General features: G+C 44.3%; 1 protein-coding gene across 1 annotated transcript; it reads right to left on the reverse strand.

The window, feature by feature from the left end:
• Positions 1–367: 367 nt before the first annotated feature.
• LOC134503664 (guanylate-binding protein 1-like) lies at positions 368–13,356 on the reverse strand. Its single transcript, XM_063312543.1, has 10 exons — positions 13,056–13,356; positions 12,009–12,136; positions 11,541–11,650; positions 9,947–10,143; positions 8,562–8,804; positions 8,020–8,300; positions 7,342–7,554; positions 6,096–6,198; positions 4,961–5,154; positions 368–2,627 (listed from the first exon to the last, which is right to left on the reverse strand). The coding sequence occupies exons 1-10, from the start codon at positions 13,339–13,341 to the stop codon at positions 2,415–2,417; spliced, it is 1,968 nt and encodes a 655-aa protein (XP_063168613.1). The 5' UTR covers positions 13,342–13,356; the 3' UTR covers positions 368–2,414.
• Between the last annotated feature and the right edge of the window lie 2,002 nt (positions 13,357–15,358).

Raw genomic sequence — 15,358 nt, forward strand, 5'->3', positions numbered from 1 at the left:
TATTGGCAGATCTGCACATCCCCCAAGCGCTGGCTTGAAAACACCGGGGCTGATCATTCTCAAAGAATTCCTCAGCGTGACGTAGCCTTCCCCTCGTCCCTGGCACAGCCAAAGCCAGCTAGCCAGTGTGCAAACTTTGGGCTTTCCCAAAGCTTATACACACTTCTATCTTTTTCTGAATACTGTCATTATCAAACTAAGGTTGTTTCCATTGAAGGAAGGGATCAGCCAGAGCCAGCCACACACACCATAAATATGTACACATACAGCCCATCAGGATGAATGATCTGAATTTTTGAAAATGTCTGTGAATTAGAGACTATGTTTCCATTCTAATTGCTTACACAAAAAGGAGATGTTCACCCGGTTGGAATGCAACTATTTATTTCAGAGACAATCGAATTGTGTGTTGTGAAAACAAGCAAGCAAGCATTTCAACAAATTCGGCTTTAAACCACTTCAAATCTCAGTAGCAAAAGGATGAGCTTCTCCCTGGGCATCCTACCTCTTCTTGTATTGATCAGGAGAAGGGCAGTTTGCTAATACTGTCAACTCCCAAGATTGCCTCCACCCAGCACCTTAGGGATGCCATGGGGCTCCACGGAAGGAAACATGATCCTGGGAGGTCTCCAGCCTGATCCTTCCCCCTGTGTTCAGAAAGATTGGCTCCACTGGAGAGAAGTAACATGGGTGCAAGTAAACAAGTAGCCAACAGGCTTCCTGGAGGGATTGCTTTAAGTGTTAACAACCTGAACATCAATTACTTTGTGCATTCTATCCATAAGCAGCTTCCTGCCTATTTGGGAACAAGTTCTTAATGCTGCATGGAAGAACGGGGAAACCTGTTAACTTTTAAGCACATCCCAAAGATGAGGTCACAGCACCACAAATCTTAATGTGGCTCAGTTGCAATGCAAAAGCATCTAATGGGGTTATCTGATGGGTCAGTGTGAGATGCATATCCAGCTATTTGGGTTAAGTAAGCGAACTATAAAACAGGCTGCTTTGTTGTATTTTCTAGTAGGCCTTTTGAGTTCAGGTTTATGAAGCTACTGCAGTGTAAATGGACTCCTCACAGATGTTAACAGTTATTCTATATTCTATTCTACTGATAGAATGATATCACAGAATGGTATCTGGCTGCATGGTGTCTGAGAAGTCCCAATAAGGACCAAACTGGGCATGGGTACCTCTTGGTAATCAATGGAACTGAAAACACATTTTCTAGGAATATCCAACATTATAAAGCACTATAATGCCTTATCTAGTTCCTGTTATGTTGGCATAATGATGGACGATGCCATAAAACACTATAAACTGCTAATGGGGAAATAGCCAATATTTGGGAAACAGGCTAAGGTCATAACCTTCATTCGCTGTGCTTCATTCTATCCCATTTCATTCTTTTTCTTTCTCTCATTAATGAAATGAATTTTCTTTGGTTTATTTCTTTAATTTATATGCCACCCATCTCACTGTATAAGTGAGCCTAGGTGGCTTACAAGTAAAAGAGAGAATGAAAAATCTTACAAAAAAATAAGGTTAGAAAGACAGAGGGAGCATGCTCAACCCAGCAACCACCCCCAGGGCTACATACAACTATTGGATCCCCATGCTAGGTGGAGGAGCCAGGTCTTAATGCTCTTCCTGAAGGCCAGAAGAGTGGGGGCCAACCTCACCTCAGGGGACGTTCCACAGGGCAGAAAAGGCTCTCCTCCTGGACCCCACCAGTTGGAATTCTTTAACTAACGGGGTTCATACTGACAGGGCTCATAACGTGCCTCTCCTGTAGGACCAGGTGGGGTGGGTTGATGTAATTGGGACGAGACACTTACTCAGGTAACCTGGGCCCATGAAGGGCTTTAAAGGTCACAACCAACACCATGCAAACTGGCATCCAATGCAGCTCATGCAGCAGAGATGTTGTATGTGCAGCCCTAGAGGTACCCATAACTGCCTGCGCCACCACATTCTGCACCAGTTGCAGCTTCCAGATACTTTTCAAGGGTAGCCCCATTGCACATGGCAATAACCCAACAGTTATTGTATAATGACTTTCCCGACTGCGCTAAGTTTGGGCTTTGTGTCATATATAAAACCCCAAAACATGACTGAAAGCTTCAACATTAAAACAAACAAACAAACAGGAGCATAATAAAGTGCCTGAACTCAGCCTGTGACACCCCATAAAGCTGTGGCCCATCGGAAGCCTATGAGGCCTTAAAATGCTATCAAATCACAGGTTTCTTAAGGAAATAAGCCCCTAAAGTCTCAGAATGACTGCATACCATGAATTTAAATTTACAGAACATACTTAAAATAACTCTAGTAAGAATGCAGCCAGATCATTTCTAGGATGTAGAGGCACTTCCTGGGAGAGCATCACTTGATATAAGGCTGGATTTTGTTCTGGATTACAAACGCTTGAGCCATCTAGTAACAGCCCCAACAGCTTTGCCCACAAGTCCTGGTAATGCTACACTGACCACGTCTCCCAGGATTTCGAAAGCTGAGGTAAACCAAGATGGCTTCTGCACCTCTTCTTTTTTCTTTTTGAGTTCCTGGATCTCCCCGCTCAGCTGGCTAGCTTCCTTCTGGAAGCCCTCTTTCAAGAAAGCCTCTTGCTCCTGCAAGCAGAGCCCATCAAAATTATTAGACTGAAAGCAAAGATGTGATTAACATTACAGACCGTGTTCAAGAACGTACCCAATAAAGAAAGATTATTCAAGATGTATTTGGACATTTCCTGTCAAATTAGAATTGCGTAAAGCGGGAAAACAGGAAAGCATCTCATATGGACTATACCCCATTGGATCCCTGTAGTTCAACTCAATTACTCTCTATGTCATGGAGGGGCGTATCCTGCAGTGATCAACTCATGTGGCTTCTTGACCAGTTAGGATATTAAGCTGCATAGAAGCCTGGGAGCAAAGGCTGTCTGTCTGTCTGCGTCAGAAACCCTTGCTCCCCAAATCCCAGAAGCTTCTTTGCACTGTTAACTTTAAGAGGAAAAAAGTTTATTTTCATTTTCTCTCATTTTACTATTAACCATCTTGGGTTTTAGCAAAGCCTGCCTCCCTATGTTCTTTTTTCTTGTTCCTTTATCCTTAAATTTCCCTCCTTGCTTTTCCACTGTTGCTTTCTGCATCTTCAGCATTACTGATCTATTCCCTGCACCGAAGAAATTAAATCTTCAGATGAAGCCCAACTAAAATTGGCTTTTGATTAATGGATGGATTATATGCCGTCAAGTTGGTGTCAATTTTTATCACCCACACAGATAGATTTTCTCCAAGACAATCTGTTCCCAATCTGGTCTTTCACATCTTCCATTGGTGTATCCCTCACTGCGGTAACTGAGTCTATCCCCCTTGCTGCTGGTTGTCCTCTTCTTCTCTTCCCTTCCACCTTTCCCAGCATTAGAGCCTCCCCACAGAGCTAGCTCTTTGCATAATGTGTTCAGAGTGTAACTTCTCTTCTGCTGGTATGGTAACTTGAGCCTGGTAATTTGTGCCTTGAGTATGAACTCTAGGTTGATTTGCTCGATGAAGCTTTTTTGTTTTGTTTTGTTTTCTTGGCTATCCATTGTGTTCTCAGGAGTCTTCTCCGATGTCAAAGCTCGAAAGCGTCAACACTCTTCCTGTCCTGCTTCTTCAAAGGCCAACTTTCACTTCCACAGAGTGTCACAGGGAATACCATGACTTGAACAAATCTGCTTTGTAGGTAGGGACACAACTGTTCCAAGGCCTTCCTGGCTGCTCTACCAAGCACTAATCTACAGCATACAGTATTTCCTAACTGCTCATTCTTTTACTACTGAGAGTTGATCCTAAACGGTAGGAGCTATCTTCCACTCTGATATCTTCACTGCCAATTCTAATGCTGGTTGCTGTACCTGTTGCCATTAGTTTGGGCCTCTTTTATTTTTAACCTTAGTTCCATTTTTTCACTGTTCTCCTTGACTTCCTTTACTTGAAGATTTGCTTTTGCCTTTACCTTTTCGGCCACTGGAGCAGCATTATCAGCATAGCCCAGGTTATGTGGTTCCTTCCTCCAATTTTAAAGCCATGCTCAAGATATATACATTCAGCATATAAAAACTGACTTTTACCTGACTGTAAATCTATACAGCTAGCCCTCACTTACCTACCACAATCGGGACCAGCAACTCCCTCACTAAGCGGTGCAGTCGTTAAGTGCGATGGCACATGATTGTGCTGATTTATGATGTCAGGTCTGGCTGCAGTCGTTAAGCAAATCACCGCAGGTCATTAAGCATGACACCACGTGACCGTGATTTGCAACTTCCTGCTGGCTTCCTCAGTGACTTTGCTTGTCAGAAGCCGGCTGTGAAGGTTGCAAATGGCAACCGCGTGACTGCAGGACACTGCAAATGTCGTAAATGCACACCAGTTGCCAAGTGCCTGAATCACAATCACGTGACCATGGGGATGCTGCAACGGCCGCAACTTCAAGGACCAGTCGTAAATCTCCTTTTTCAGTGACATCGTAACTTCAAACCGTTGCTGAATGGGTGGTTGGTAAGCGAGGACTACCTGTACTGTTTGAAATTCTGCATTCATTCTTCAAGACTTGGGTTAAGTACTCATATAGTAACTAGGTAAGTGCTGTGAATTGTTGCGTCTAGTTCTGTTCTTCATTGCTGTTCACAGCACATCCTCCTGAGCACCAGAAACCTTCAGGATGCCCCCTCTTCCACTGTTCCTATAATTTGCTTTCTTTACGTAGCCCTGGTAACTTTAAAACTTACCCATGCAAATAAATGTATTCCAACCTGTATCAAAATGATGCAAGTGGAGAAGATGTGACAAAGTAAAGAAAGAGGTGTTTGTGCTGCGCTTGTCCTAAATCCATTACTTTTCAGTTTGAAAGTCTGCAATTTTGTTAACACCCCACCCCACCCAACTACAGCAAACTCTTGCTGAGACAATAGTGTTACCCTGAGTTTGCTGCTGATCATCTTCTCTTGCTCCTCCAGTAGGTTCCTCCTTTCGTTGTCCATCTTCTCCTTTAGCTCCTGAAGGTTCATGTCGTAACTCTGTCTCTGGTCCTCCAACTTCTGTTCCAACATTGCTATTTGCTGCTTCTGGACCTCCTGCTCTAGTTCTGCTGCTTTTGTCTTGACCATTGCATCTGGTCCAGGAAAAAAAGAAGAAGAAACATCTGCAGGTGTTGTGCAAGGTGGCTAGACTTGGTAGTATGCAAATAATGTAATAAATAAGTAGATTTGGCATACAGGTAGTCCTCACGAACTATGGTAACTGGGACCGGAATTTCCATTGCTAAGTGACACCGTCGTAAAGAGCAACATCATGTGACCATGCCGCTTAGCGATGGCGGTTTCAGCATTTCCAGTTGCCATCATTAAGTGAATCCCATGCTATCATGAAGCACATTATCACACAATCCTCATTTGGAATCTCCTGCCGGCTTCCCCACTGACTTTGCTTGTCAGAAGCCGGCAGTGAAGGTCACAAATGGTGATCATGTGACCGTGGGATGTCGCAACCGCCATAATTGCAAGGACCAATCGCAAGTTCCACTTGTTCAGTGCTGAACGAGTGGTCTTTAAGCGAAGACTACCTGTACATATTTCCAACCTCATTGCAGTGAGGGAGTTTAGAACCTAGACAAGAGAAGGTTACAGGCTGTTATAGGGGAATTACAAGGAAATTGCCCAAAGAGGTAAGAAAAGGAATGGGAAATTACACAAACATTTTAGAAAAGAGGATTCTTTCCCCTGGAATCCTCTTTTCTAAACAACCTTTAAACATAGCTGAGATATGCTTGAATCAGCAACTTCATGGTGCTGTCCTTCACAAGGTCCCCGGCTCTCTTGCCCAACATTTTGCAATCCATTTATTGGGGTACATGTGAGTACAGTTACAAATGTTGGATAATACTGCAGAAAAAAAGAAACCTCTCCATCTTTCATTACCAAGGTTTTAAGTAGAAAGGAAAGCATTTCCCCAATTAGCGATAGGTTTGGTGTCAGGATAGACAACATGTCTTTTCCCACCTTCGAGGCAGAACCATCGTCCCAGCATAATCTTACAACTTGATCAAGCCTTTACCTGCCATTTCCTTCTCCTTCTCTGTAAGGGTTGTGTCACTTTGAAGGATGGTTTTGCTGATGCTTTCCTTGCTCTGGAGGAATTCTTTCAAGGTATTCTCTGCCTGGTTGAAGGAAAAGAAAGAACAATCTGGAGTGATAGAGAGAGGCCAGCAATGAGGAGGCTTTGTCAAAGCAAGGACACTAGAAGATCTCCCTATAGGATGGAAAGGCTGTCAGATGGCTGGCAAAATGGACATCTGATGCCAGATGAGGGACATCTGGCTTCTTGTAGCTCTTCAAAAGGAAATTTTGAATGCCAAAGCTCAACGTTGGTGCCAGTGAGATGTGCAGTGAGTGGAACTTTCTCTAAACATCCCCCAAAGTGGGTTGGGGCTCCATGTGGCCCACAAGACTAGTGGAACACCCTTTACATTTTAGAAATTCACCATTTCTGCCATTTCAGAATACCCATTATGGTATTCACATGTGAATCTTAATCAAGTGTCCTGCTAGGTGTCTTCAATTAGTGTATTTGTATAAGAGTTCCCTTCAAAATTCTGTTGTTAAGACTGGAAATAATACTTTGAAGGAAAATGTGGTATTTTATGTGGGGAGAACTTGGAAATTCAAAATGATTCAATTTTAGCAGATTTGGTATTCATATAACTTGTCTGAACTTACTGAATTTTTTAAGGATGCTCTACTTATCTATTTGTCCTTGTTGTTTTCAAGTTGGTTTTAATGGTTCTTGTTTTGCACGTTTTGGTAACTCAGACTGATTTATTTGGACATAAACTTGAAGCAATTTACCCACATAGCCAAACATCTTTCTTTCGGGTTTTTAAACTTGGAACTGTAGGAAACCGTTCAACGGAGGCATCTGTGAGAAGGCTAAGGGAGGTAGCAAATAATGAAAGCAGCGTCATGCCGTCACAATGCAAGCTCCACCCCTTTTGTGTATATGTTGTGATCCTGCAGGAACATACACAAGGAGCGCAGCTCGTATTGCAACAGCATGACAGTATTTCATCATTTTGAGAAAAGCACTAGATCCTGCAGACACCTATGCCTTTGATGGTCAGTGTCCATGATGTGTGTGACCCATTTCTCCCCTATTTTGAATTCTGCTTGACAACTAACCCAGTTCCACAAGGGACTGCATGCATCATTTACCCAACAGCTCTCTCAAATGTTACAGATCCTGGCCTAACAGCATGACAACATCCCTTGCGAGTATCAATTTAGCAACCCACAGCATTTTGTACCATTATTCCTTTCTTGGGTGTCCCATGGTATCTTTCCTCCACTTCTTTCAGGTCATTTACAAATTCCTGGTGGCCACCAGGTCGGGAGTAGGCCCCATTCTTGATCTTCTGTTCCAAGCCCTCAGATAGTGACCTCAAGACAGCTAGACAGACTTCAGAAGATTTCAGCTCATTTCTGCGGCAGTATTCTTCCTTCTTGCTGTCCAGAGTTTTCTGGTAGGAATAAAATATAACGAAACAAGAGCTGAGACATAACAAACAAAAGCATGTTTTTCCATCATGGACATTTGGATGGTCTCCCATGATTCAACTGAGCTTAATCACAGAAATTGCAGATTTTCTTCCTTCAATTTAACTAGAGGATCATTATTTCTTAGAGGAGGAACCTAATTGCCCAAAGAGGCTGATGATGATACCCCTTGCCACCCTGTCGACCTCCTAGATGTTCCTTCCCATATCCATCTTCTATCCTTCTGGGCAATTGGGCAGGTTTCCAAACAAAGCACCTGGCTGCAGCCATCCACCAATTTGTTGACTAAGAACATCTACACAATATGTGTGAGGCTATGTAGCATTCTTATAAATATAGAAAATACTGGAGGCCAAGGGACCACACCACCGGGACCCATGAGCCTTAAATATTGTCTATGAATGTTGGTGTTTTACAAGATTACCTACCACAAGTTCACCCTGGAACTGACGTGTATCATCCCTGAAAGCACGTGCCATGAACATCTGGAGGGCCTCTTTCTCACATATTTTATGTATGTCCAGAAGGTCCTGGAGAGTCTCAGTGGGTAGCTCCAACTTTTGCTCCATCAGTTGCATATAATGAGCACCAGCTTCACGCACCGCAGCCGTGTTCTCAATCTCAGCCAAGGCCAGCACTGCATTCTCCAGGCAAGGAACTTTGCCACTACAGATAGCATCCATGTAGGTCTTGACCAACTCTGCCAACACTGAATAGAGAAAAATAATACAGATTGTTGGAGCATCAGCTACACATATTCAACTGCCTTTGCTCACTGTGGAGCAAACTCAAGAATCTAAGGCACTGTGCCACAACTTGCTTGCCAATCTGGATGGATGGGGACTGCCACGTTTTTCCAACCTGCATGGCTTTCTGGAGGACACTTCATTCGAGAGAATGAGGCATAATGAGCTCAAATCTTCCAATTCTCCCTGGCTAATAATAATAATAATAGGCTAAAAGCACTCACAATTGCCAGTGACAACGTGCCCGCCTGGAAGAGTCTTTTCTTGAGATGTCCAATAGATATAACGACAGAACTGCTTTGCTTGTTCCACAAAATCAGTGTCCAGCTGACTCTCCTGCATCTTCTCCAGATGAGGTAAGTTCTTCCTACTAGTAGGACGGTCAAAAATGAAGCACTTCCGGGTGGGGAAGAACAGTCGGATGCATTTGCGTGGCAGATTAAACATCTGCTCCTCTTGACTGTTACCTAGAAAGCAACGTGTCCACGTCACAGGTGAATCTGCACTGCACCCCCCAGTGGGCATTTCAGTAGGGAAGGTTCCCATATCTATTTATGTATTTTGTATGGCATAGCAGAACGCAGCATTGCTGCATAAGAATCACGAACATATAAAAGTGTAGAAAATATAGGACACTGGGACAATAAATTATTTTAAAAACATGCAATACAAATGATGAATGAAATTATGAATAAATTAAGTTATGTATGAGCAGTTAATAAAGTAACTAAGCTTACGTACAGATATCTAGATCATTTAGCCATGGGACGGCAGTACCCTCTAGATGATGTAGTTCTTGCAGGGAGCCAGGGAACCTTCTGAGGGGGCATTCCATTGCAATGTGATGTAAAATATCTGATTTAGTGCCACTTAATTGCTATCCTTACCAACTGCAGGAATCTCTTCCTTTTTAACTTTCTTTGCCTACCCTTCATCTCTTAATTATAGAGGCCCCACCCCTGTAACATTAGTTTTTCTTGTTTCCAAATCAGTGATTTTTGGATAACCTCTATTTAACACACTGCACTGTAATTTACCAAGAAGAGTTTTGCGGAAAGGCCATGTACAAATTGAGGGTGATCCAGCCTTTTAATGTGTAGACTCAGCCAACAAAGTATATGCAAATTGCAATCTGAAATCCAAAGCAGTACCTTCTGCAATTGCAACCCTGGTTTAAATTAATCAAGATAACCGAGCACTGAAGAATTAACACTGTTGCTTATTTTCCAGCAAATAATTTGGTTAGGGAATAACTGAGGAAAACAGATCGGTTTATGATTCAGTGGCATGACTACTGACACTGAAATGGATCTACTAGGAAAGACAAATTCCTACTGGGTATTTTTGTTGTCTATTTAGCCTTTTTCCATTTTTTTTCTTATTCTATCATATCTGCTGGGTCTTATTTTATAATGCTCTTTGGTCAGGTAGAATGGCAGCATCTCAGTAATTCCAACAGAGAATTACTTTCTGTCGTTAGCCTCTTTTTACCTCTTAACAAGTGAGGACCATTTTGCACCTCCCTGGAGGAGGAAAATTTAGGCCCAAAGGCTCCTATTCCTTATCCACATGGTCACACGGATCTTCACACTGCATTTGTCATCAGTACCTTTTTTTAATTCTAGAGCTTGCTCCAGATAATCATCCTCCGTGATGGGTTGCCCATTCCGTTCCAGCTGCAGAGTGAAATCTCGCACAGCCCAGACAAATGTGGGGAAGAAGCCGACAAATTCAGAAGTATCTTCTGTATCTCCATGGATGGATGAAGTCTTTGTCTTGATGTGTTCAGAGAGCTCTGTCACAAAGCTTTTGACCCCGTTTAGGAATCAAGAAATCTACAAGCACAGTGAAAGAGGATGGCCTTGAACAGTGTTTCTCAACCTTGGCAACTTTAAGATGTGGGGAATTCTTGTAGTTGAAATCCACACATCTTGAAGTTGCTACGGTTGAGAAACATAGGCCTTGAAGGACAGTGAGAAGATCTGCTACCGTAAGGGAGTACAGTATCGCAGCAGGTTCTTAGGGAGGAGGGAGCCCATTCCAAGGAGGGGGGCGAGACAAAAGACAACCGACTCCTGAGTTGGACTGTGGGAAGAGGAAGAAATTCAGAATAGCCACTCCCTAGAATCTCCCAGGGTATATCCATTAGGTTAGAGTAATATAGATTTAGTCTGGCAAGATTCTGTTTGTACGGTGTAAGCAAATAAAGAACTGAACTATGGCTGGATTGCTTCTATATCATTCTTGGGCTGGGCCTGACAGCTACCAAGGCAACAGTCAGATAAATGAAACTTGAGCCCAGGACAAGAAAAGAGATTGCGAAAATGCCTCAGATAGCCCACACTCCAATTCTCATGAAGATAGAAGAGGGAGGAAGGGAAACACATTCAGACTTGCAATATTCTGTTACTAGAGCTGTTCTAATAAAAGTAGCTTTAGGTCTACATGGTGTCTGATTCTTAGTCTGGTCTACCTGATAGGACTGACAACAGAGGAAGACATGTCTATGAAAAGTCCAGCTCTTCTTCTACCCCAGAACCAGACATGGTTGATCAATAAGGAGAAGCAGATGATTTGGCTGGCTCCTATTTTGGAACAGCAGCTTCCACATTTATATTTATTTGCCAAATTTTTCTTCTTAATATTTACTTTTGAATAGGAATTCTGCAGATGAATTACCAGCAGCATGGCACCGAAAGACTAATTTATCTTCAATCATTTATTAAAACATATTGTATATAGATATACTATAATTAACATATGGCATAGGTCATCCATAGATTTCTCCCTCTGCCTCCACTCTCGAGGAGGGAAAGTACCATACACCTCAGTGCTACTGAAACATTTCTGAAAGAACCCGAAGTGCTAGATTAATTTTAAACGCAATGGGAAGCATGGGATCGACTGATGGCAGTAGATGCCATTTTGAATGTGTTGAATTATTTAAAACAAAACAAATGATCCCTGTTGAGGAGCAACATGGTTCACACAACAGACTTCACCTATTTATTGCCTTAACCCGTTTTCTGTGTTTGCACAATACACTGAAACATAAGCTATTCGACATTCAATCTAACCAAGTTTAGCATGTTGGGGAAACACAGTTGATGAGTCTGCAAAAGACTTAAACAAGGATGTTTCTGAAGCCACCTTACTCCAAATCTAACCACATAGCATAACAGAGCTATTCTTTAGAAGGATACTGAAGCTTGTCCATAGCAGTCTGATCAATGGTCCCCAAACTGTTGTAGACAAGGGTGCTGCTGAGCAGCACGGCCAAAGCGAAGATCCAAGAATCATTTTGAGAATTACCCTAAAGAGGAACAAGAATAAGTTATGATGCTTCTGACTTCTGCTGAGTATATCTATGCCTGTTATAAGGTAATTTCTTATAAGAATAAGATAGCATTCATTCACCAGGCCAGAATTAATTCACTAAGTCATGCATTTATTCTGACAGCCCAAGGATGCTGGAAGGTGTGGTTCAGGAACAATTAGAGGCCATGAGATCTTCCCCTTCGCCAAGATAATTGGATTTAGTTGGGGTATATTAAGCCTGACTCTTGATGTTAATATTGCAATCTTCTTTCTAGAAAGTCATCTGTGGTACTTGCTGCGTAATAGAAATCCCACTTCTGGTTATACAAAGAAATACACAAATACAAAATCACCTTTTGCACATCACCTAATCCCTCAGTATCCAGAAGGACAAGGGTTTGATGAGGCCTTTCCGGGTAGGGAACACACCACATCCAGATTCCTTTTGTATTTGCTTGCACCGTGGAGCCCAAAGAGAAACCTACAAATGGAAAAATATGCTACGGTTTAGACCCCAAATGGATAATCCTGTAATGTGCGAGCTGCAGTTAATGAGACCCAGCTTTTCACCACGTTTTGGGGGTTGCTCCCCTGTCTTTAACACCTTCAAACAGGAAGTCATTCAAGGGTACAGTTTCCCAGATGAAAATGCTTATCAGATACTGTACATTTCATTTTGCAATGTAAGAGAAAGTACAAGAACCTTCAAAGAAAAGGGGAGCTACATTTCTCAGAACCTAAAAAGAATACCGGGAGCAGAGTTATACACATTCTGTCAGCACCTGATCATTCGAGCATTCACACATACACAGTCAAGAAGCTGGATCTCTTTGAACTATTTTAATGAAGTGTAATGAACAGTACAGAAGGCAAGCTGCAAATGAAGATTTCCTGCTCAAACCTAATTTAAAACTACATCCCCTTAGTTAGTCCCCTTTCCCACGAAACATGGCACCCCCCCTCCCATCCAGATGGTATTCCTACCGTATCTCAACCCCGCATCCTTGATGTGCTCCATAGCCATAATAAACCACTTCACACTCCAACTTCGCACCCCCCCTCCCATCTGGCAACATGAGAGAATGAAATGATGGGAGATGCCCTGATAAGGGTTTCTGTGAAATCTTTGATTGGGGGATCTGACACATTCATTGACTAAATCAGCGATTTAAATCTTACTATCAGAAAGGATATGTTGAAATTCTGGAAGTTAAGATCACATCAGTCCAAAGGGTTCCTGGTCACTGGATGACTCACAATGGGCATTTTGGAAAGTGAGAGAAATACAACCTGCCCATTGGAGTAGAAACCCCTGGATTTGGGGGTGTTCATTTCCCCAACACCTATACCAGGTTTGGCCCTCGCCCATATTGTCCTGGTTTATCTCAGCCCCTTCTCACCTGAATTTTTGCCAGCCAGCTTGTTCATCAGGTAGGACTTGCCCGTGCGGTACAGTCCCACAATGGAGACCACCACCACCGGCTTCCGGATTTTTGAGAGCAACTGAAGGGCCTCTGGACGGATGTGGAGGCCACTTCGCCCATTCTCAATCAGGCACACGGGAGCCGCCATCTGCATTGTGGAGGCCTGGAGGAGATGCAGCTGCAGAGCAAGCACCGGGAGGAAAGAAGCATCCAGAGTCACCCCTGAGATTCGGTTCCTATATGGCGGCTGTAGCACTTTCATCACAGGATTTATTTTTTATTTCGTTTATTTTCTATCCCACCTTTATGCTCCCAAATGAAGACTATAAAAGAGCCTTCCCCGAGTTTCACGACCTCCAGGTGACATCAAGCCCGCCTCAGGCCGGTGGGCGTATGGGCTTTGTAATCCCCGACTGATTCCTCAAGCCGCCTTCCCCCAGCTCTCCAGGAGAGACCCAGATGAAGGGCAGCAGAGCCAAGCCGGCCCCCGGGGGCAGACCCGGTCCGAACGGCGTGCGGGGTCCCCCCATCCCCGGGCCCAAACGGGAGCACGGTCCTCGCGGCTTCCCCAGCAGCGCTTCCGCGGAGGAGCCCCGCGCGCACCGCCTCCCGCAGCCGCCCGGGCCGGGCCGGCGGGAAGAAGCCGCTCTGTCCCCCAGCTGGCCCTCCCTCCGGCCCTTCCCTGCCCCCCGCTTTCAGGGTCCTCGGAAGAGAGCCCCGCCGCCGCTCCGCTGGCGCCGGCGAGGAGTCCCCATCCGCCCCTCCGGAGAACCTCAAGTCCGGACGGCTGCCGTCGCTGCCGGGCTGCGGGCCACTTCTCCGGCCGCGGACCAGAGACCGGAGGAGAGTTGGGGAAAAGCGACCGCCCCCCCCCCCCGCGGTTGCCCCCTTTACCGTCTTCGCCAAGAAAATCAGGCGGGTCGCGCTCGCCCCGCCGCTTTTATAAAGCAGCCGCGTGCGGAAACCGAAAGGGAAACTCGCCGTCCGCTCTCCTTCCAGGAAGGCGGCGAGCTTCTCGGCAGTGGGGCCTCAGATCTGTTGCGCGGCGCTGTGCACGCGGGTGGGCTTTGAGGCTTTTCTGCACGTTTGCGTGCCATCCGTTTGCGTGAATATAATCGCTGCAAGCATTGGATAGCGAGCTGCACAGAGGCGCTTGCGCTTGTTGCTTCGTCGGTGCATCCCTTGGGTGTGGCCCCACCAACTTCTGCCGTTATCTGAGACCTGGGAAGGAATTGCCACTCGCTTGCCGCCCCATAACTTGGAGAAACGGCTGGAAAAGGAGGCGATGGTCCTTGAGAATGCGGCAGACTTCCGTGTCGTAATTTAATTCGGCGGATATGGGGCGACTTTTGAACCCTTTGCACGAAGAATACCCTTTTTTCCCAGGCCCACGCCAGAGTTGCTCTGAATTAGATTTTTTTTCTTCTCCCTCAGTCCTTGGTTGATGGATTCATAAATGCAGCATGGATTCCATTGCAAAATCAGCCCCAGTCACCAGCTCAGTTATTAACAGGAGGAGTCGCAGCACCCGGTCGCTTTTGTAGGGGTGGGGGTGGGGGTGGGGGGCTTCAAGTCAGTCTTTGACTCCTGGCAATTGCCTGGACAAGTCCCTGCAGTTTTCTCGGCAAGGTTTTTCCGGAAGTGGTTTGCCATTGCCTCCTTCCCAGGGCTGAGAGAGTGACTGGCCCAGGATCACCCAGTTAGCTTTGTGCCTAAAGGCAAGACTACCAAACTGGCTTTTTTCTAGAATATATTTTTTGGAAAAGAAGTAATGAGAAATTTTACCTGGCATATTTTAACATTGATTCTTCAAGTCCAGCTTTTGCTTCCATAGAGTGTCACAGGGAATACCATTTCTTGCACGACTCTGATCTTTATAGATGTAGACACATCACAGCATCTGCGTATCTTTTCCAAGGCCTTCATGGCTGCTCTACCAAGTGCATACCCTCAAAAATTCCTTATTCCCTCTCGCAATTTAACTGTGGTTTTCTTTTGGGGGGAGGTATAAGAGGCATCCCAGTTAACATATTTACACAACGTCTATCAAAAATAAAAAATCAAATTTCTCATTACTTCTTTTACAAAAAATATATTCCACTACTATTGCCAGGACGTCAAATCCAACCTACTATTCAAATTAAGTTTAATTTTCCAAATTAAAGCATTGTGGATAAACCTCAGTAGACCTATTCTTTTTTAATGTTTCCTAGTTGGCCCTAGCGCACAGCTGTTTGCACTTAATTCCCTTTCTTTTCCTGTTACAAGGCCTCTGAAAA

Source organism: Candoia aspera, chromosome 10 (assembly GCF_035149785.1).
Source record: "Candoia aspera isolate rCanAsp1 chromosome 10, rCanAsp1.hap2, whole genome shotgun sequence".
Taxonomy (NCBI): domain Eukaryota; kingdom Metazoa; phylum Chordata; class Lepidosauria; order Squamata; family Boidae; genus Candoia; species Candoia aspera.

Excerpts from the sequence above, each read along its gene's own strand:
- LOC134503664 (XM_063312543.1), bottom strand. The coding sequence starts at position 13,341 with ATGAAAGTGCTACAGCCGCCATATAGGAACCGAATCTCAGGGGTGACT. Across the intron at positions 11,651-12,008 it reads GATTAGGTGATGTGCAAAAG|GGTAATTCTCAAAATGATTC; the intron begins GTGATTTTGTAT and ends GTTCCTCTTTAG. Across the intron at positions 10,144-11,540 it reads ACTGCTATGGACAAGCTTCA|CTTTGTGACAGAGCTCTCTG; the intron begins GTATCCTTCTAA and ends CGGGGTCAAAAG.